The 23,646-nt window shown below is 32.4% G+C and overlaps 1 protein-coding gene across 1 annotated transcript; it reads left to right on the top strand.

Annotated features, from left to right (window-relative positions):
- Positions 1-23: 23 nt before the first annotated feature.
- LOC143054146 (zygotic DNA replication licensing factor mcm3-like) lies at positions 24-23,378 on the top strand. The gene is made up of 22 exons (XM_076227058.1): positions 24-182; positions 1,054-1,166; positions 1,549-1,671; positions 1,976-2,061; positions 2,441-2,571; positions 4,142-4,216; positions 4,628-4,711; positions 5,166-5,245; positions 5,704-5,812; positions 9,038-9,168; positions 10,814-10,870; positions 11,520-11,617; positions 14,048-14,256; positions 14,793-14,882; positions 15,631-15,715; positions 15,906-16,035; positions 17,825-17,978; positions 18,791-18,931; positions 20,250-20,359; positions 21,111-21,205; positions 22,282-22,396; positions 22,879-23,378. The coding sequence occupies exons 1-22, from the start codon at positions 114-116 to the stop codon at positions 23,075-23,077; spliced, it is 2,484 nt and encodes an 827-aa protein (XP_076083173.1). The 5' UTR covers positions 24-113; the 3' UTR covers positions 23,078-23,378.
- The last annotated feature ends 268 nt before the right edge of the window (positions 23,379-23,646 follow it).

The raw sequence follows: 23,646 nt of genomic DNA, 5'->3' as shown, positions 1-23,646 counted from the left end.
CCACGTGGAATAAATACACTAAAAATAACTCCCATGTGACATGAACGGCGGGAAAATACAGCATTACCTCCACAAAGAAACAAGAACCTAGGAAAATAACATTATCAAGGAAAATGGCAGCAGAAATAGATCAGCGAATAATAGAAATACAGAGAGAATATCTTGATTTCCTTGATGATGGAGTAAGTATAAAAACGATGCTATAACTTTCCTGTAAAAGACTTATTATTTGTCAATCACTGACTAATATTTAGTTCAGTATTTTACTTTTCATTGATCATCACTGACATCAGACATCACTCAGTAATATCAGTAAATGGATACAAAAACCATGAATCGTTTGATTCCTTTCATCGGTGAACGAGTTATTTACTTCAGTAGATCACTCAAACTCGACTGAAACTGAAAGACATCTGACCTGTCATGATCAATGGACAAAGCATAGAATAGAAGTTAATTATAGTCCAAATAATTATTGACGTCTTTAAAGTTTATTGTAATACTTTGCTGTGACACTTCGCAGACAAAAAAAATAGAAAATAAAATTGAGAATGGATATATATAGGGAATAAATCAAATATATTTAGTACACAATTTTATTATAATAGGACAAGATTAGGACCACTTACAGGATTATCTGGCTGCATTGAAGACCCATTGATGTCCTTCTGTTGGAACATACTAAAGAGACAACAACCCAACCTAAGGCCACCAATAGGTCTTCAATGCAGCTAGAAAATCTTGTAGGTGGTCCTCAGCTGGCCCTCTTAAATAAAAAGTGTGTACAAGTTCAGTGAAAAAGCATTACCACTAAACTCCAACAACATTATGGTTCATTATAATCCAAAAATGATTTTATCTTTCTGTCAGGTATGCAAAATATGTTTAACTTTTATATATCTAGTGAAAGCCAGGCTTTAAAACTTTCCAAACTGCACAGGTATAAATAAAGTCTGTACACAGAAGTTTTTGAGGTTAAAATACAGCCATATTTTTCCATTTGTTATGGACCTTTATACCTGCATCTAAATTATGTATAAAATGTGATTTCAGGAAGACCAGGGAATTTATCAGCAGAAAGTCAGAGACATGATAACAAATAACGAAGTGAGGCTTAAAGTTAACATAAATGATCTTAGAAGAAAAAATGCAAAAAGAGCGCTGTCGTAAGTTATTAATGATCAAGATTCAAATCAGACCATGTGCTTGTCAGAAACATGTAGTGTTTGATATAGTCTTCACACTATGCCAAGTTAAAATAATCTCTTCAAGCAAACCGAAGCTAACGAAAATTTTCCATAATTTGAGCTTCAGGCCTGGTAGGTTTGAAAATTCAGACTGAGTCATACCAGGGGGAAAAATCAATGACTTAAAAATAAAATAATATTTAATTAAACCATTTTAATACAAAAGTTTTTATTAATTCTTAAATCATGTAAATGATTAAAATTCAACAAATAAATGACAGAAAAAAAGTTTCAAGTTGTGAGAAGATACAAACAAAAAGTGCATTCTGTTGTTTATCTCAATAGTTATTTTTATTTGCAGATTAGTAAATGAATCTTTTGAAGAGTGTGTTGCATTCCAGAGAGCTCTCAAGGAGTTTGTAGCATCAGCTGATCCAACCTACAGTAAACAATATGAAGAATTCTTTGTCGGATTTGAAGGAAGGTTTGTTTTCGCCAATCTACCCTTTTACTCGCATGTTCAGCAATTTGATTAAAATGAAAATGCAATATTAGTATATGATGTGCTTAAGCATGAAGCAAATAAAAGCCAGATATTACAAATCAAATGCATTATTTCTCTTTTAAAAGTAAGAAATTTCTGAGGATTTTAATTTTAAAAATGAAATGTAGCAATAATAATTATATGAAAATTTCTTTAAAGGTGTAAAAGATACACATGATTTTGAGTTAGCAAGGTAGACTTTCTCTAAATGAAATATAAAGGATGTAAAATTTATCTATTGTAGTTTTGGTGCCAAGCATGTAACACCTAGGTCTTTGACATCTCGATTCCTTGGTAATATGGTTTGTGTGGAGGGCATTGTCACCAAATGTAAGTACTTATATTGCTCCTTTTGCACAGAAATTTATATCAACAGTATATTTTTCTCACTGTAAAGAAAAAGTTGCTTGCTTTAATAGTTTATATCTACTTAATCCGTCGATTGTTGGGGATATAAAAAGCTTTTAAAACCAAATTAGCAACATAACTTTTCTGTCAAATAAATCTAAGATTGAAACTAGTTTTGTTCAGTGAAAAAATCAAATATTGGTGGAAGAATATCTTCCATGACAGCAGGTGTTAATGAACAGAGAGATATACATACCACAAACCAGCACAAAGAGTGAATTTTAACTCAACAACTGCTGTTTGCACTGTATAAAACAAATAACTCCGAGCTTAACACAATCTGTTTACAATCTTTTTCCAGGTTCACTTATTAGACCTAAGGTAGTGAGGAGTGTACATTATTGTCCAGCAACCAAGAAATCATTAGAAAGACGTTATACAGATATGACCTCATTAGAGGCTGTGCCATCATCTAGTATCTACCCTACCAAGGTATCTGTAATAGATATTCTATTTATAGCACATTCATTTATAATATTGGGAAATATATATAATTTTATATTATCCCTTCATAAACCAATTGAAATTAGGATGATATGAATTTATTAACTCATTCGCCCCCAAGACAATTTTGGAAAATCAGGCACTTTCAAAAATTTGCAAACATATGCAAATTATATGCAAATGAGCAGACTCCTGATGCTGTAACTGATGGTCATCTATTAAACTACTTATTTGGATTTGGGGGCGGATGGCATGGATGGGGGGTGGGGTGGGAGGTGCAATATTTTCTCGTGGGTTTGAACCCACCCCCAGTGAAAAATGGTAATTTTCCATCTATTTTCCGATTTTAAAACGACCTTGAGAGGTGAACACTGACAAGACTGTGTTTTTTTTTGTCATTCAAGTATTACCCTATAGTTACAGTAGTCCATTCATGGTAGGTGGGAGTATATTGGACTTCAGTGTCTTGCTTGGGAATTATTATTGTCGAGTCAGGTCTGCCTAAATGTCCGTTTTTGTGGATTTTTGACAAAACGGTGACCTAGATTTTACAGACTAGATTCCTATTGGCCATATTATACCTCGTTGTGTTCCTATACCACCTATGCATGCATATATGATGATAGTTTTTACCAACAGTCACTTCCAGTTACGTAGTGGCCATGCCATCAAAAGATGCCCACCCCTACCTGATTTTGACTACTTTTCATGTTTTTCCGATTTTGAACTCTTAAACGGCTTTCAAAGTGCCATATTTTCATGAACAGACATCTGAGAATTGATGGACCATGAACTGCTTGGTTTAAGTCCCTGCTATAATGACAGTTCAGCTGGGGCAGTTCAAAAAAGTATGGAGGGTCATACGGGCCATCAAAGAATGGTTGTCGCCATCACGCCTACAGGCGGGATTGGGGGTTAAAGGGTTAAAGGAATAGTTGATTTGTCACATTTGAGGAAGAAAAAAAATTATTTTCAAATGTATGAGCACTTACTGATTTTCATTTGTTCAATTTCAAATTTTAATAAAGTAAAAGTTATAAATGTGAGGATAAACCATCTATATATTTAAGACTAGTTCACATCGGTTATAAATCATAGATTACCATGATTCCCCATTATGAAGAACCATATTTAAGCATTCAAGCTTGTACATGTACATATGTAATTTATAAATTATTGTGTGCATTTTGAAGTACTACAATTTCAGGACATACTACATACCAATGATGCTTTCAAAAATTTTATGAATTAAAATGCTCCTATAATTTTCACAATTTTTCGCAATAATAAAAAAAATAAAAATATATAGTATTTCAAAGACGGAACACTCTGCTCTTGATGACATTCATCTTAATTGGTGTAGATCTTTCACTGTAAAATATCTTTTTCCATTGATATCATTACAGGTTAATAAATTAGAATTTTGTCACCTTCAGTTGCCGGTAATCAAACTCTTTCACTGTGATTCACTCGACACAAGCCAGAGTATATTTACCTAATCTTTGTTAGTACAAAGTCATGACAATAGATGTTTGATAAACAAATGATATAATTACAGGATGAAGATGGTAATTTGTTAGAGACAGAATTTGGATTGTCTGTATACAAAGATCATCAAACATTCAGCATACAGGTAAAGTGATATCACTTAGTTCCCATTGAAGTGGTAGAAGCATCAGTTCTTTTTCTTCATCAGTAGTAAAAGATTTTGGAAAAGATTGCCTAATAGTGCAAAATTAATGAATAAATGACATTTACATAACGTCCATATTTATAAAAAAAATGTGATTATACTTTGAAATTCAAAGAAGTGACTGTGAAATAATCAATCTGCATTATTTTCAGTTTAATTAGACATAAAAAAACATGTCAGAATAATGGTATTCGACTAGTAGTTTTTTGGTTCAGACAAGTTTTTCTGCTCTTCAAATTCATGAAAGGAAGATATCACATTACATGCATTAGTTTAAAATCAAAGAAGAAAATTATTTGATGAGGCTGAATAAATGTTTTTAAAAATGAACCTGTTTTATTTTCTCTCTAGGAAATGCCAGAGAAGGCACCAGCAGGACAGTTACCCAGATCTGTTGATATTATTTGTGACAATGACTTGGTAGATAATTGTAAGGTAAGAACATTCATGTACATCTTAGCTGTAGAGATAGGTAAATTATGTTCAGACTTGATTACTTTGACTACTGTGGATGCATTTATTTTCGTGGATATTTAATTTCAAAGTTTTACTATTCTCTCTCTTTGCATACAAAGCCTATGAAAATTTATCAGACAAGCATTCAAAATCAAGGTTCATTTGTGCCCATGAATCCCACTTACTTGGTATCCAACAAATAATAATGAATCTATAGTATATGTGCTGTTGTTTTCAAATAGAATAAAAATATATGGTTTAAATTAGGATTTTGAATTTAAATAAAAATGTTATCTTCAAGAAATCTTCATTGTTGACCTATAGTTGTTAAATTCTATGTCATTTAGTCTCTGATAGAGAGTTGTCTCGTTGTCAATTATACCACAACTGCTTATTCTTACATTCTTATAGTTTTTACAATATTCTATTGCAGCCAGGAGATCGTATTCAGGTAATTGGCATGTACAGATGTTTACCAGGTAAAAGAAATGGATTTACCACAGGAACATTCAGGTAAAGGCATTTTACAAGGGTAGCAATATTATATATTTAGAGTAGCATGTTTATATATAAGGGTTTTGTTTGTCATTTACTGGTTTTGTCTATAGTATTTCAGTAATGAACTGAAATGTAGTTGGTAGGTATATACCAATAGTGAAAGTAATACGATGATCTACATTTATCTGTCGGAAAAATCATTTTGCTTAGAAAGATGTTTCAACATATAGTTGCCACAAGCGACAAAACACTGTAATTTAGAAATTATTGTGTGCATTTATTATGTATTTTACTTTTCGTGTGATTTAACGGTGTGAGTGTTAAAGAAAATATCAAAATAATCTTTTGCTTAGTGTCAATGACCAGCAGTTTTAAAAAGAAATAAAAGATGCCTGTCTGCTCCTTGAAGAATTATTTAGATGAACCTTGGAAACATTTTCTATAGCCTTATATATGTGATTCTTTTATTTCAGAACAATTTTAATAGCAAATAATGTACAGTTACTGAGTAAAGAGATGGCACCATTGTTTTCTGCAGAAGATGTGGCTAAAATCAAAAAATTCAGCAGACAGAAAAACACAGTAAATATCTGATATGATGAAAGTTAATACCCATGAAGAAACTCAAAAGAACATGTTCATCAACAAAATTATACTGTTGAATTAATTTTCATTTAAAGTTCTGAATTTTATAGAAGCATAAATATCAAACAGGGAAACTAAAAAATTATATTCTCTATACAGTCAAACCTGAGTAAACCGGATTCCTGTTCATTTTGGGCGAAAATTGAAGTCCCGTTATTTTCCCTTCAAAGTCTTTGTTAAAATACCCTTTGTAAAGCAGCGACTATGTATTCCAAATTCCGGTCTAATGATGCGGTCCCAACACTCTTAATTACATACGAAGAAATGTAAAACAAGGTTAAAATATTATTTTTTAGCTCATGTGGCCCAAAGGGCCAAAGTGAGCTTATGCCATCACTTGGCGTCCGTCGTCTGTCGTCGTAAACTATTTCAAGAAACTTCTCCTCTGAAACTACTAGGCCAAATACTTCCAAACTTTAACTGAATGTTCCTTAGGGTATCTAGTTTATAAATTGTATCTGAAGTTTTGATCTATCAACAAACATGGTCGCCATTGCTAAAAATAGAACATATGGGGTCAAATGCAGTTTTTGGCTTATAACTCAAAAACCGAAGCATTTAGAGCAAATCTGACATGTGGTAAAATTGATTATCAGGTCAAGATCTATCTGCCCTGAAATCTTCAGATGAATCGGACAACCCGTTGTTGGGTTGCTGCCCCTGAATTGGAAATTTTAAGGAAATTTTGCTGTTTTTGGTTATCTTGAATATTATTATAAGAGATAAACTGTAAACAGCAATAATGTTCAGCAAAGTTAGATTTACAAATAAGTCAACATGACCGAAATGGTCAATTGACCCCTTTAGAAGTCAATTTTTAACCATTTTTCGTAAATCTTAGTAATATTTTACAAAAATCTTCTCCTCTGAAACTACTGGGCCAAATTAATCCAAACTTGGCCACAATCATCTTTTGGGTATCTAGTTTAAAAAATGTGTCGGGTGACTTGGCCATCCTAACAAGATGGCTGCCACGGCTAAAAGTAGAACATAGGGGTAAAATGTCAAAAACCAAAGCATTAAGATCAAATCTGACTGTGGTTGAATTGTTTATCAGGTCAAAATCTATCTGCCCTGAAATATTCAGATGGATCGGACGACACGTTGCTAGGTTGCTGCCCCTGAATTGGTAATTTTAAGGAAATTTTACATTTTTTAGCTCACCTTTCCTAAAAGGAAATGTGAGCTTTTCTCATCACTTGGCGTCCTTCGTCGTCGTCTGTCGTCGTTAACAATTTTTAACCGGATTTTTGTGACAAAAATGTCGGTTATTGATTTGGGGATGTACGGCGGGCGGGCGGTTGGGCTGTTTCAATCAAATGTTGTCCGTGCATTAACTCATGAACCCTTCAACCAAAGCTTTTAAAATTTTAATATGTTATTACTGACAACTATACGAAGGTCAAGTTCAATAATGGAGATTTTGACTTTTACCGTTCAGGAGTTATGGTTCTTGAAAGATTGAAAAATGGAGTTGTCCGTGCATTTACACATGAACTGTTCTACCAAAGCTTCCCAAATTTTAATATGTTGTTACTAATGAAAGAATGGAGGTCAAGTTAAATAATGACGAATTTGACTTTTACCGTTCAGGAGTTATGGTTCTTGAAAGATTGAAAAATGGAGTTTCCAGTCGTGTCCGTGCATTTATGCATGAACTGTTGTACCAAAGCTTCCGAAATTTTAATATGCTGTTACTGATGACAAAATGAAGGTCAAGTTTAATAATGACGATTTTGACTTTTACCGTTCAGGAGTTACGGTTCTTGAAAGATTGAAAAATGGTTTTTCCCGTCGTGTCCGTGCATTTTCTCATGAACCATTCAACCAAAGCTTTTGAAATTTTAATATGTTGTTACTGATGACAAAATAGAGGTCAAGTTCAATAATGACGATTTTGACTTTTACCGTTCAGGAGTTATGGTTCTTGAAAGATTGTAAAATGGCGTTTCCATTCAGGTTGTTGCATTTACTCATGAACCATTCAATCTAAGCTTTTCAAATTTTAATATGTTGATACTGATGACAAAATGGAGGTCAAATTTGATATTGACGATTTTCACTTTCACCATTCATCGGTAATGGTTCTTGTGATATAGCCAGGACACAAATAAATGTTAATAAATCCGGTTTGCCTCTTGTTCAAACATCTTCTTCTTTGAAACTACTGAATGGATTTGGATGAAACTTAGCATGATTGTTCTTTAGATTATCCTGCACAAAGTTTGTGCTTGGATTTTTGATCCGTCAAAAAACATGGCCGCCGTTACTTAAAATAGAACATAGGGGTCAAATGCAGTTTTTGGCTTATATCTCAAAAACTAAAGCATTTAAAGCAAATCTGACATGGGGTAAAAATGTTCATTAGGTCAAGATCTATCAGCCCTAAAATTTTCAGATGAATCAAACAACCCATTGTTGGGTTGCTGCCACTTAATTGGTAATTTTAAGGAAATTTTGCAGTTTTTGGTCATTATCTTGAATATTATTATAGATAAAGATAAACTGTAAACAGCAAAAATGATCAGCAAAGTAAGATCTACAAATAAGTTAAATATGACCAAAATTGTCAATTGACCCCTTAAGGGGTTATTGTCCTTTAATGACAATTTTTCACAATTTGTTCATCATATTTGCTAACTTTAAAAAATCTTCTCCTCTAAAACTACTCAACCAAATTCAACCAAACTTCATTTGAATGATCAGTAGGGTGTATAAAATAAAGTTTGTGTTTTATTTTCTATTTCGTCAAAAAACATGGCCGAAGGCATTGTTTACCAGGTGAGCGATTCAGGCTCTTGAGAGCCTCTTGTTTATTGAGGAACAACTCGTTTCTGGAATTTCTATAGCCAAGTCACAAGTCATTACTTCCGGTCAAAAGGGAAATCTGAATAAACCGGCTCACTGTCCAAACCGGTCTTTTTTCATAGTCCAGTTGCCAGCTGGTTTACACAGGTTTAACTGTTAATACAAAATTTATGTTACTTTGATGAAGCTAATAAACCACAACAAAAAAATTTTTTTTTCCCAATAATAGGAAAATTGATATACAATGTAGAAGAACAAAATCCAAAATGTTTCAAACTTTTATAATCAAATGTTAGCATTTATATTATATAAATGAGACTTGTTTAAACTGTTAACATTTTCTCTTGTTTACAGGATGTTTTTGAAGTTCTTGGTAGATCAATGGCCCCCTCTATACATGGACATGAGTATATTAAGAAGGCTGTGCTGTGCATGTTATTGGGAGGCACAGAAAAGGTATTGGCTAATGGAACAAGAATAAGAGGGTATGTGATCTTAAATGAGAAGTACTCATGTGTGCATGGATTCTGAAATAAACTTCAGTAGAACCACTCTTGACTAGAATTTTAAAATTAGCGTCAAAAGTAATATATGGTCTGGGTTTCTCGTCAACTTTCAAAACATTTAATTAAATTGTCTGTGACAAGGTGTTATTAACAGGCCTCTACAATAACTTTTTTTTCAACTTGTCCTGTAGGACAAGCACATACCAAAATTTACTTGTCCGAATGAAATTGTTACTTGTCCAAAAATTTTCTATTAAAAATAACCTTTTTAACATTTTTAGTTGATTAAAGGAACAAAACGAATTTAAACAATATAACAGAATTTGATGTATTTTTTTAAAAATACTTTAAAAAAATATGAGTCAAGTACAACTGTGAAACTAGTCATATCACAGGAATTAGGTTCTAGTTTCCATCAATGCTAGTCTCATCAGACTCTTAATCATGAGGCACCAATGATAGGCCTGTACACTCATTGGATTTGTATTCTGTTTATTTTTTTTTAAGTTAAAAAAAAAAGTTTATTCAAATCCAATCAATAAAAAGAAGATAAGCCAACATAAGTAATGTTTTTTTCTACTTATGATCAAATATGATTTTGTGAATTTTATGGTAAATAAAAAAAAATATTTTTGTGAAAAAATTACCGGTATGGTATTTATTATAAGGAACAGAATAAGGTAGCAAAATGAGGTACAGATTTGTCTTGGTCCCAAAATGTCTCCTGCCTTGTCAAACTATCTATCAATCATGTCTACTAAATATGTCTCCTACGGTGCCAAACTGTCTCTTAAACAATTGGAGCTGAATCTTTCGAGGTGACGAACTGTCCTGTAAAGTTACCTTATCTACAAAGCGCATCATTGATTCCGATCAGTAAGACTGTTTTCTGAGAATAGTATACCTTTTACCTGTTAAAAAGTACCTGACAAAGAACCAGTTAAAAATTATCGATTGCAAGTAAACATGTTGAAGAAAAAGGTTTTGCATTTGAATAAACAGAATATACAGAAACATGTCAAATAAATATTTGTTTTCTTGTTTTTGTTTATAATAAAATACTTTGTTTATCAAAGTTGGAATAAATTTATTTTCTGCAGAATAATTGTACTTGTCCCGACGGACAAGCTTGATCCAGCTTTTACTTGTCCGACCTTTTTTCCCTCTGGTACCGGACAATCGGACAAGCGTTATTGTCGAGGCCTGATTAATATTTTAAACATGGGTTCTGTGTACTAAAAAATAAGTTGGCTTCCAGCTTCTAAAAAGTTGTTTCAAGGTCTAATTACATTATGAAGCCAATGCATTGTCAGAGGTGATCTCTAGTATGCCTATTAATACTCTTCATAAATACCCTCTGAATGACTTAATAACTTGTAATTTTTGTTATCTGTCATTCTGTGTGCTGTATTATTGACCTAGACCCCTCATCTCCTTTAAAACATACAGTGATAAGTAGAAAACAATTTAAAGGTTCATGTACAACCAACCGGAAAATGACCCCTATATATTATTTGATACTGTAAAAAAAAAAACATGGATTTCTACTACTCAAATTTAGAAAGACATTTCATAGTCTCTTTTATGATACTAAGAACCATTAGTCCTATATTTTATATTACAGGGATATCAATGTGTTATTGATTGGAGACCCTTCTGTTGCAAAGTCTCAAATGTTACGGTAAGATTTCACTGTTATGTATAGAAACAGAGGACAGTTGTAAAAGTTCTCTGTTCTAAAATTAAAAGGTAGCAACATGTGATTTGATTGAAGTTTTAGTTTTGTAAATCTTTTTCTATTTGAATTATGTTATCCAAGTAATCAAAATCAACACTGAAATAAATTTGTACATGTCATTTGTTCATAACTTTGGATAATTTATTGAATGGTCTCCCATTTAAACGATTGAAAAAGTATTTAGGAAATTAGCTTTAATATCGATTTTTTATTTGCTAACTTATAAAACAAAACATTTGATAAGAAATGCTATAATGTATTATTTTACATGTATGAATATGCTGCTATTTGTGATAGTCAAATTTAAGTGACCGACTTCATCCATGGTGCTTGAAACACTATTTACTAAGGCTATTCCATTAAAAAGAATGTGAAAAGTTAAGAAGAGAAGTTTTATTTATGGCATTTATGGGTGAGAGTCCATTGTATGTACATAAAATAACAATAAGAAAGTGTTTTAGGAGGATATTTGAAGTCCCTATTTTACTGGAATAATTGTATTATATGCAAAGAAAGGATGAAGTGACAAATGATATTGATTCTGCAGTATCTGTATGCAGTAAATTTTACCATATGTATGTATTTGTTTTAGATATGTTTTGTACACAGCACCTAGAGCTGTGGCTACTACAGGAAGAGGATCGTCTGGTGTGGGTTTAACTGCTGCTGTTACCTCAGATCAGGAGACAGGTATGGTCAAACTACTTGGACAAATGAATCAAACCCAGAGGGGGAAAACTCAAGACTTATAATATTGACATATTTTATTTTTAGAGTTGATCAAATAAATGTCAAGTCAAATTAGCAAAAGACCTGTAACTACTTTTAGACGAGGTTTAAATCTGTTAATAAATAGCATATTAACCTTGCTTGTGCATAGTATAGGTAAAAACTGCTGAAGAAATCATAAACCGTTTGTATATTGAAGTATAGCAGAATAGTAAAAGTTGAGGAGATCTGAATGTTTTATTTATCGTCAGTGTAATATCATACTAATATTAATGCTCAAATTGATTATTTTTATGTCCCACTAACGATAGAAGAGGGGGCATTATGTTTTCTGGTCTGTTCGTCCGTCTGTCCCACTTCAGGTTAAAGTTTTTGGTCAAGGTAGTGTTTGATGAAGTTGAAGTCCAATCAACTTGAAACTTAGTACACATGTTCCCTATGATATGGTCTTTCTAATTTTAATTCCAAATTAGAGTTTTGACACCAATTTCATTGTCCATTGAATGCAGAAAATGATAGTGCAAGTTTCAAGTTAAAGTTTTTGGTCAAGGTAGTTTTAGATGAAGTTGAAGTCCAATCAACTTGAAACTTAGTATATGTGCTCCCTTTGATATGATCTTTCTAATTTTAATGCCAAATTAGAATTTTTACTCCATGATCTTTCTAGTTTTAATGCCAAATTAGAATTTTTACCCCAATTTCACGGTCCATTAAACATAGAAAATGATAATGCGAGTGGGGCATCCATGTACTATGGACACATTCTTGTTAATTCGTTATTTTCATGTATTGAAAAATACAGATTTGATCCTGTGGTTTTGACAATTTATACATACAAAGTCTAGTTGGTTGTATTTTATTGAACAGTTATTCTATGGTTGTATTTTATTGAACAGTTATTCTGTGGTTGTATTTTATTGAACAGTTATTCTGTGGTTGTATTTTATTGAACAGTTATTCTATGGTTGTATTTTATTGAACAGTTATTCTGTGGTTGTATTTTATTGAACAGTTGTTCTGTGGTTGTATTTTATTGAACAGTTATTCTGTGGTTGTATTTTATTAAACAGTTATTCTATGGTTGTATTTTATTGAACAGTTATTCTATGGTTGTATTTTATTGAACAGTTATTCTGTGGTTGTATTTTATTGAACAGTTATTCTATGGTTGTATTTTATTGAACAGTTATTCTGTGGTTGTATTTTATTGAACAGTTGTTCTGTGGTTGTATTTTATTGAACAGTTATTCTGTGGTTGTATTTTATTGAACAGTTATTCTATGGTTGTATTTTATTGAACAGTTATTCTATGGTTGTATTTTATTGAACAGTTATTCTATGGTTGTATTTTATTGAACAGTTATTCTGTGGTTGTATTTTATTGAACAGTTATTCTATGGTTGTATTTTATTGAACAGTTATTCTGTGGTTGTATTTTATTGAACAGTTATTCTATGGTTGTATTTTATTGAACAGTTATTCTGTGGTTGTATTTTATTGAACAGTTGTTCTGTGGTTGTATTTTATTGAACAGTTGTTCTGTGGTTGTATTTTATTGAACAGTTATTCTATGGTTGTATTTTATTGAACAGTTATTCTGTGGTTGTATTTTATTGAACAGTTATTCTATGGTTGTATTTTATTGAACAGTTATTCTGTGGTTGTATTTTATTGAACAGTTGTTCTGTGGTTGTATTTTATTGAACAGTTATTCTGTGGTTGTATTTTATTGAACAGTTATTCTATGGTTGTATTTTATTGAACAGTTATTCTGTGGTTGTATTTTATTGAACAGTTGTTCTGTGGTTGTATTTTATTGAACAGTTGTTCTGTGGTTGTATTTTATTGAACAGTTATTCTGTGGTTGTATTTTATTGAACAGTTATTCTATGGTTGTATTTTATTGAACAGTTATTCTGTGGTTGTATTTTATTGAACAGTTATTCTGTGGTTGTATTTTATTGAACAGTTGTTCTGTGGTTGTATTTTATTGAACAGTTATTCTGTGGTTGTATTTTATTGAACAGTTATTCTGTGGTTGTATTTTATTGAACAGTTATTCTATGGTTGTATTTTATTGAACAGTTATTCTGTGGTTGTATTTTATTGAACAGTTGTTCTGTGGTTGTATTTTATTGAACAGTTATTCTATGGTTGTATTTTATTGAACAGTTATTCTGTGGTTGTATTTTATTGAAAAGTTTTTCTGTCTTCACCTATACAGACACGTGTACCAACAAATAATAAAGTAAATAATCTACAGTTATCATCATATGTTTGCTTTTTATAAACCTGCAGTATGGGCTTAGTTAATTGGTCTTGTTAAAAAAATTAAATGTAGTGATAAGTCCGGTATGTTGTTTCTCTACATTGACCTCTAATGTTTTGAAGGTGAGAGAAGATTAGAAGCAGGTGCTATGGTGTTGGCTGATCGTGGTGTGGTTTGTATTGATGAATTTGACAAGATGTCTGACATAGATAGGACAGCTATTCATGAAGTTATGGAACAGGGACGTGTCACAATTGCCAAAGCTGGTATTCATGCTAAGTTGAATGCCCGATGCAGTGTGTTGGCTGCTGCTAATCCAGTTTATGGAAGGGTATGTAGTCAATAGATAAAACAATCTTACTAGTTGTTTGTATCTATACTATTTTAAAAATGAATTGGGTGGCGTTACTTTTACAGTTCATGAGTTATTCCCCTTTATAGTTTCGGTTCTGTAACTTAAATTTACCTCAACCAAATGATATAAAACTTATACACAATGCTTATTACCACAAAACTCAGATCAAGTTAGAAATTGTATGGTGTCACTTTTACCCTTTATAAATGGAAAAATTGCTAAATCTGTCGTTTCCGTTCTATAACGTTAGTTTGTCTTAGCCGTTTGTTATGAAACTGATAAACAATGCTTATAACCACAAGACAGGCCTCAACTACATGAATCCTGCATCTGTATGTGGAAGTTGACTTGTGCATATTTACAAGCAGATCTGTGGTCCATAGACACATTTTCCATTTATTTTTGGGAAATCTCTTTTATATACATATATCAGAAAATTCAGATAGTATTAGACATATGACATGTAATTATATGTAAATAATGTTATTATAATAGCTAGTTTATATTTACAGTATGACCAGTATAAAAGTCCTATGGAGAATATTGGCTTGCAGGATTCACTGTTGTCACGTTTTGATCTACTGTTTATTGTACTGGACAAGGTAAGTTTATTATAAAAGGTTTCAAGGATTTCAAAAACCTGGAGTATGTTTGTCGTAGTCAGATTAAAAATTTAACCAATCAAAATATGGATTTTCGTGTTTTGAGCACACATTATCTTCTTAGAGTATTTAGTAAAATTTTATGACCATAGGCCCTGGCATTAAATTAAATACATTACTTTTCAGAGTCTTCGCTAGGTGATAATAAAGTTATGGAAGTTATGTCAGGAGATGAGGTATGAATGACATTAGACAACTGTCTAACGGAGTTCAATACATGGATGTACGCAATTATAGGCCACTGTATGACCCTCAACAATGAGAAAATACTATATTGTATAGTCGACATTAAAAGGCCCTGACATGAAAAATGTGAAATATTGAATCTGTTTTACTCTGTCACAGTTTTCTTTTTAATCAATATTGTGAAAAAATAATTTTGAAAAGCAAACAAAAATGAGAATGTATTTAATACCTATTCAATATCAATTTAACTTTAGTATGCACTTGTACCTTATTAACCTTCTCAACATCATTCAAAACTAAGGCAGTCGTCTACCATCTTTAATCAACAATGGTTCTCAATCTGTAGACAAAATTCTAAGATGCCTCCTTAGTGTGTCTTTTTGCCAGATCTGACCTGTAGATCTGTCCTAGATATCTGAAACCAGTTGGTTAAAGGTCAGAACATCTATATATCTTTGTTCATTTTGATTAACATGTCCTTTTGGTTTGTTTTCATTATTAGATGGATCCAGAGAATGACCGAATGATATCTGATCATGTTTTACGTATGCATCGTTATAGAAATGCAGGAGAACAAGATGGAGACGGTAAATATAAAAATGCTAATTAGAAAAATATAATAATGAAAATTTTAAGGAAAAAATATATATCAACAGTTTCAATTTCAAGTTTTTACACATGCATGTCAAAAATAACTTCACAATAACTGATTTCTGATTTAATATATCATGTATATGTTTGAAGTGGAAATAAAAAGTTTGCAAAATATTTTTTCAGTTCTTCCTTTTGGAAGTGATGTAGATATCTTGGCAACCTCTGACCCCAATGTTGACAAGGAAGATGAAGGAGAGACGCCCATTTATGATAAATATGACAAAAGGTTACATGGTGAAAATAAAGGAAAATCGTAAGTAAGATAATATAAAGTAAAACAAAACAAAATAATTACAACATGAGGGGAGAGAAATCTTGTGCAAATATCAAAGAGACAGCAACCAAATGACATAAAAAAAAAATCATAAAATTTATTTTACTGAACCACTCCAATTTCTATAATTTTCAACATCACCTGAGATGTTTATATTCCTGCAACAGTCAGATCCCTGGCTGATGTTGAATTAGTCAACTATTTACCAGAATTGTGGTTGGGTAAAAAAAAGGTTAATAATAAAGAGTGAAATGTTGTAAAGTTGTAAGTCTTGAACAGTTATTATACTTCTTATACACAATTATACTCCCTTGTTTATCCTAAATTCTATATGTTGATGTGATATTTAAGTATATATAAGTAGTAACATCTTCATATTATAGACTTTCGCCATAAGTTCAATCATGATAAATTATGCAGGCTATACATATCAGCTTTGCTTTCTTTTGAATGAAATTTATACAGGTGTTCTAACTTTTAGATTTTAGATAGCTCTATTGAAAGAAAGAAAAAACACTTTTGTGATGTTGGCATGGGAAGCTTTCATAATTTTAGCCTCATTTAGTAATTGCAAGCGTGATTATTATAAATATGTTAGCGCCTAACGACGTTTATACTGTGGATTCATTTTTTCCTTGGATACCACTTTTTAACCGGATTTTTGTGACAAAAATGTCGGTTATTGATTTGGGGATGCCAGGCGGGCGGGCGGGCGGCAATCAAATGTTGTCCGTGCATTAACTCATGAACCGTTCAACCAAAGCTTTCAAAATTTTAATATGTTATTACTGACAACTTTACGAAGGTCAAGTTCAATAATGGTGATTTTGACTTTTACCGTTCAGGAGTTATGGTTCTTGAAAGATTGAAAAATGGAGTTGTCCGTGCATTTACGCATGAACTGTTCTACCAAAGCTTCCCAAATTTTAATATGTTGTTACTAATGAAAGAATGGAGGTCAAGTTCAATAATGACGAATTTGACTTTTACCGTTCAGGAGTTATGGTTCTTGAAAGATTGAAAAATGGAGTTTCCAGTCGTGTCCGTGCATTTATGCATGAACTGTTCTACCAAAGCTTCCGAAATTTTAATATGCTGTTACTGATGACAAAATGGAGGTCAAGTTCAATAATGACGATTTTGACTTTTACCGTTCAGGAGTTATGGTTCTTGAAAGATTGAAAAATGGTTTTTCCCGTCGTGTCCGTGCATTTTCTCATGAACCATTCAACAAAAGCTTTTGAAATTTTAATATGTTGTTACTGATGACAAAATAGAGGTCAAGTTCGATAATGACGATTTTGACTTTTACCGTTCAGGAGTTATGGTTCTTGAAAGATCGTAAAATGGCGTTTCCATTCAGGTTGTTGCATTTACTCATGAACCATTCAATCTAAGCTTTTCAAATTTTAATATGTTGATACTGATGACAAAATGGAGGTCAAATTTGATATTGACGATTTTCACTTTCACCATTCATCAGTAATGGTTCTTGTGATATAGCCAGGACACAAATAAATGTTAATAAATCCGGTTTGCTGTCGTTGTGACAGCCTCTTGTCATAGGTACAGGTGAGCAGCGAATTTCAAATTTTCTGTTGGCTTTGTATGCAGAAATTGGCAACACCACGAAATTAACTATCCACAAAAATGCAAGTTTTCCTCAATTAAAGAAAATTGATACCCAGAAAAATAAATGAATCCATAGCGGTACAAAAAAAACATGTATCAAGATTAAAATTCTTTAAATATTTTAATGTGTTTGCAGTGGTAGGATAGTGAGTATGCAGTTTATGAGAAAGTACATACATGTCGCCAAAGCTTTAAAACCTGCCCTGACCAGAGAGGCTGCAGAGTACATCGCTGATGAGTATACAAAGTTACGGAGTCAAGATAATGTACAGGGAGAAAATCTGGCAAGGGTAAGTTGTTGGCACATTTACAGCCGATTTCATTAAGTGTGTAGGTAAAAGCATAATCTTTGGTTAGCTTGCTTGTTTGCTGAACCGTGAAGCCATTATTAGGTTAGGTAAGCTACACTCCTTTCAGAATAGTCTAGTCCTACAGACAGATTGGTTATCTGTCAGACTAGTCTACTCTTAAAGGAGGGTTGTTTACCTAACCTAGTAATAACTTCACAGTTCAGTTAATAAGTAAGCTAACCAAAGATATTACCTTTACATAGACATTATTGGAAAAGATTACTTTAGTGCTTATTGTTGATGGAAAAAAAGTTAAAGATTGAAAACATGAACACTCTTTTTTTTAGCCCAAGAGACCAATTTAGACAACCTTGTTGATTCATCTAAATAAATTCAAGGGGAGAGAGAGAAATGAAACATTTGAAAAGATCTGATTAGAAAAGAAATCCTGAAAAAATCTATTTAAATCCTAAAAAAAAGATTACAAGAAGTGTTCTGGCCACAAGATCTGCTATTCATTGATAATAGACCATATTGGGATCTTTTTAAAAACAGTAAACCATTTTATTATCGCAGATACTTTATTTTCGCTTTTTACCCTTTATAGACCACTTTAGCAGCTATCTAATTTCGCGATTTTCTGATTTGCTTGATGTAGTTATTCATGACGATTTATATTTACGTTATATTTCTACGTACAAAAGTTGCAAAATAAGTTGGTTTACAGTAGTCTCCTGATCAGAATTATGCTATCCCTTAGTGTTTGAAAAAAAAAATCTCAATAAAATGTAAATTGTAACTTTATTTTTCAGACTCAGCCAGTTACTGCTCGATCACTGGAAACCATGATCCGTCTAGGCACTGCTCATGCCAAGGCAAGATTGAGTAAAACTGTCGACCTGGAAGATGCCCAGGCAGCCATAGAACTTGTACAGTTTGCCTACTTCAAAAAGGTAAGTCGTGTTATTCCCCTACATTTAAAGTGGGCGCAATATTGCAATCACTTTGATAAAAACTAGCATTTCATTTATTGTCGAGCCTGCAACTTTTGTTGCAGAAAGCTCGACATAGGGATAGTGATCCGGCGGCGGCATTAGCTAACTTCTTAAAAGGTTTATATTTTAGAAGGTGAAAGACCTGGATGCTTCATACTTTGTATATAGATGCCTCATGTTACGAAGTGTCTGTCAGTCACATGTCCAATGTCCTTGACCTCATTTTTATGGTTCAGTAACCACTTGAAAAAAAGTTCAAAATTTTTGTAATGTTGAATTCTCCCTTATTATAAGTAATAGGATAACTATATTTGGTATGTGCGTACCTTGCAAGGTCCTCATGCCCGTCAGACAGTTTTCACTTGACCTCGACCTCATTTCATGGATCAGTGAACAAGGTTAAGTTTTGGTGGTCAAGTCAATATCTCAGATACTATAAGTAATAGGGCTAGTATATTTGGTGTATGGAAGGACTGGAAGGTGTACATGTCCAACTGGCAGGTGTCATCTGACCTTGACCTCATTTTCATGGTTCAGTGGTTATAGTTAAGTTTTTGTGTTTTGGTCTGTTTTTCTCATACTTTATGCAATAGGTCTACTATATTTGTTGTATGGAATGGTTGTAAGGTGTACATGTCTAGCGGGCAGATGTCATCTGACCTTGACCTCATTTTCATGGTTCAGTGGTCAAAGTTAAGTTTTTAAGTTTTGGTCTTTTTATCTAATATTATATGCCAAAGGTCAACTATATTTGGTGTATGGAAATATATTATGATCTATACGTCAGTCCCCCAGGTTTTATTTGACCATGACCTCAATTGCGCGGTTCATTGCACAGTGTTAAGTTTTTGTGTTTTGGTCTATTTTTTTTTAAACTATAAGTAATAGGTCAACTATATTTGTTGTATGGAAGCTTTGTTAGCTGTACATGTCTGCCTGGCATGGTTCATCTGACCTTGACCTCATTTTCATGGTTCATTGGTCTTTCTTTAGCTATCTTGGTTAATGTTAAGTTTATGTGACAGTTGTAATCAAGCTTTATACTTAGGACTATCAACATAATATCAATGATTAGTAAAGAAGGCGAGACATTTCAGTGTGTGCACTCTTGTTTTCTATAGGATAAAACATATTTATGGATACTTTAAAACTGAATCATAAACTTTGCTTGCAATATTTTTTCTTTGGCCATAATATCTATAATGAAGCCAATTAAATTGAATAAGTGAACAAAACAATTTTAACATCTCTTTATTTTCTATTCATTATTTATCAGGTTCTACAGAAGACGAAGAAGAGACAGCGTAAAGACAGCGGAGAAGCTGGAGAGAGTAGTGCTGATGAACAGCAAGATGAAGTGGATGGGGAAGTCTCCTTTAAAAAATCGTAAGTAAATCTTTTATACAATTGTATGCCCCTACCGCTAGGCGAAAGTGGCATTAAATGTTACCTTTGACTGTCTGTCTTTTTGTCTGTCCTTCCCAAAAGTATTTTCACATATTATTAGCAAGCTTTAGAGGGAGCATTCGCATCCTCAGACACATTTTTTTTTTATTACATTTATGGGCATTATGTTTCCTGGTCTGCGTCTCTCCGTCCGTCCCGCTTCAGGTTAGAGTTTTTGGTCAAGGTAGTTTTTGATGAAGATGGTGTTCTACCAACTTAAAACTTAGTACACATGTTTCTTATGATATGATCTTTCTAATTTTAATGCCAAATTAGAGTTTTTCACCACAATTTTATGGTCCACTGAACATAGAAAGTGATAGTGCAATTGGGGCATCCATGTACTATGGACACATTCTTGTTCTACAAAAAATAACATGCACATATACATTTTATTTACTTATTTACAATATTGGACGAAAAGTGTATGATTTTCAATGATCAAACAACACTGTTCCTATTTTTGTTTTGATAATTGTGATGTCATTCAATACAATGTTTGCCTTCAAATTTTGAACTTTTTCAAAAAATTCAGAGGATCCTGAAAAGTGTTATGCAGACCGTACATTATTACTTATTTAAGAAAAATAAGTATTTCATGGTGACAAAAGTTCTAATGTTGGATGAAACAGGAAGTTAGATATTGTTAATTCAATATATAGACGATTAAAGCAACTTTTTTTTTAAACAGGAAGAAAACAAGAGACCGACGACCATCAAAGAAAGAAGGAGAAGATGGATATGATCCTTATGACTTTGAACAAGATGACACAGCTAGTGAGGATGGTAGGTCTTAAAACAATAATTGAGAAAACCAAACATGGTCCTTTAGGGGTACAAGACTTGTTTTGAGCTGTTGTAAATTTATAATCATTTATACTGCACTCGTTCTATTTGAGCAGTCAAAATGCGTTAACTGTATATTTCTATGTCATATACAGTCACTGACCTGATATCACTTTTCCTCATGAATATTTAAATAGAAATTGCCGAAATTGTAATTAATTATTCATGTGACCTATTCAACCTGTTCTTGTTTCCAATGTATACAACGAGTCGACTCAAACTTATTTCTTTTACAATTTTTAGAAAAAAAATATTTCACTTAAATCATCAATGTTTTATGCTTATTGTTGATATTTTAGTTCATTCTCAAACAATTCTTTCACCATCGATTAAGGGTTTCATCAGGAAATGTACATTTCATTGTGTTGAATATTTCGCTTGCATTTTATGGGGCCTTTTTATAAAAGGGGGAGTTTCCCAATATTTAAATCAAATAATAAAATTAACACATTGAACAACAATTGAAAATGGTTTTTTTTTTTAGATTGCAATATAAAAACAATAATAGGGCATTGACTTCACATATCAACGATATAAGGATTCGGCATGAAACCGGGGGAAATGCTCGGCATAGCCTCGCTTTCCCCGTTTCTAAGCCTCATCCTAATATCGTTGATATGTCAAGTCAATACACTATTATTGTCTATGTACTTGATTTATCAATGTGGTAGGTTTTGTTATTTACAATTACCTGCTGTGGATTAATTTACAGGCTCCTGTTTTGTTTACTAATAAGATATAACATAGAAATTAATCATGTTTTGAGAGAGGTATTTAGGGCTGTTCCATAAAAACATACATGGGACCCAGGGAAGGCAACTTAGATTTGCCACTATGGGCGGATGAGAAATATTGTGTTGAACAGTTTAAAAATTATGCAGGACTCTAAATCACTTCAATGGTTTGTCACTCTGTTTTCAAAGTGCCTTCCCCGGGTACCATGCAAGTTTTAAGGGAACCGCCCTTAATTTCAATCTTTAAAAAAAACAGTTTATTTTATTTTGAACCTTTTTTAGAATTGGTTGAATCTCAAAAGAAGAAGAAATTGAGAAGAAAGAGTGGACAGGACCAAGCAGATGATCAGATGCAGACAGAATCTAAAACTAAAACAGCAGAATTCGATGAAAAACGGTAAGAAATCAAGTTAGATCTCAATGATTGTCTTACTTTGAGAAAGAAGTCTTCACGCTTAGCCAAAGGCCAAGCAGCCCAGGCTTAGAAAAAATCGTCTATAGTCACAATGTAACTGAAATTATCCAAAAATTGAGCTTCGAGACTGTAGTTTTAAAAATTTATCATAGAGAATAAGTCGAGAGAGAAAAAGTGAGACTTTAGCGTGCTGTTGTCAGATAAACAATGTAGTAGTTTAAGATTTGGTCAGTTTATTAGGAACTACTAGTATGTGCATGATATTTGGTACACAGTTAAATTAGCGTTTGGACATCTCATTTCAATGGAGATAATTTACAGTATTATTCCTTTAGAAGAATAAATGTAAAGATGTGTAAGGAAAGGACATATCTGTTGTTTTAATAAACTTTCTTGCAATATTTCTAGCTATCTTAAAAATCTTAGTGTTGAATTAATCTACAACAATTCTTTACATTTTACAGATTGAAAATTTTTAGAGCTTCACTTTTCAACCTCTTTAAGTCTGAGCATGCCCAGTCTGTGTCATTAGACAAGGTTCGTGGACAGATGGAAAAAGAACATGCAGGAGAATTCAGTGAAGATGACATTTTTGCCGCAATTGAAAAAATGATGGAGTCTAATCAAGTCATGTTAGCAGACGACGTCGTTTTCTTAATTTAAACTCAGGATATTCAAATGTGCTATTAAAACTGAAAGTGTTTATGGAGTCTGAAGCCAATAAGCTGATACAATTTCCATAGATATCATAAACAATGAAATTTCAAAAATCAACTTTTTGCAATGAAATTTTTACCAGTTGAATTTATTCTGATGAAATTATAAATTATGTGATAGAAAAATGAATTTGCATGTATACTGATTGAAATATGAATTTTTACATAAAGATGTTAACTTTAATTTTGGCTATATTGTAAATGTGTACATACAGATATCAGAATAAGTAGTTATCTTTTGATTTAAACTGCCTTGGTTGTCTTTGTAGCATGCTTATACCTTGGAATAAGGGAGGTCATTGCTTGGTCAAACTGTATAAATTCTCAACTAAACATGTGGCATTATAGCAGATATTAAGCATGGTCTTATAAGTGTCAAATATACAGTCAAATGTATGGTGACTTGTTCACTATAATTTTGTTTGGTATATAGCAAGGTTTGTAGTTATATGAAATTAAATGTCCTTGTGTTGATATGCATGTAGCAATTGCCACTGGACTTTAAGCACCAATCAA

Source organism: Mytilus galloprovincialis, chromosome 12 (genome assembly GCF_965363235.1).
Source record: "Mytilus galloprovincialis chromosome 12, xbMytGall1.hap1.1, whole genome shotgun sequence".
Taxonomy (NCBI): Eukaryota; Metazoa; Mollusca; class Bivalvia; order Mytilida; family Mytilidae; genus Mytilus; species Mytilus galloprovincialis.
The sequence above is the reverse complement of the archived record's forward strand: the minus strand, read 5'-3'. Positions and strand labels throughout refer to the sequence as shown.

What these genes read in the sequence shown, in the direction of transcription:
- LOC143054146 (XM_076227058.1), top strand. Translation starts at nt 114, where the DNA reads ATGGCAGCAGAAATAGATCAGCGAATAATAGAAATACAGAGAGAATAT. An exon ending in TCAGCAGACAGAAAAACACA is followed by an intron (nt 5,813 to 9,037) that starts GTAAATATCTGA and finishes TCTTGTTTACAG; the next exon opens with GATGTTTTTGAAGTTCTTGG. An exon ending in TACCTCAGATCAGGAGACAG is followed by an intron (nt 11,618 to 14,047) that starts GTATGGTCAAAC and finishes AATGTTTTGAAG; the next exon opens with GTGAGAGAAGATTAGAAGCA.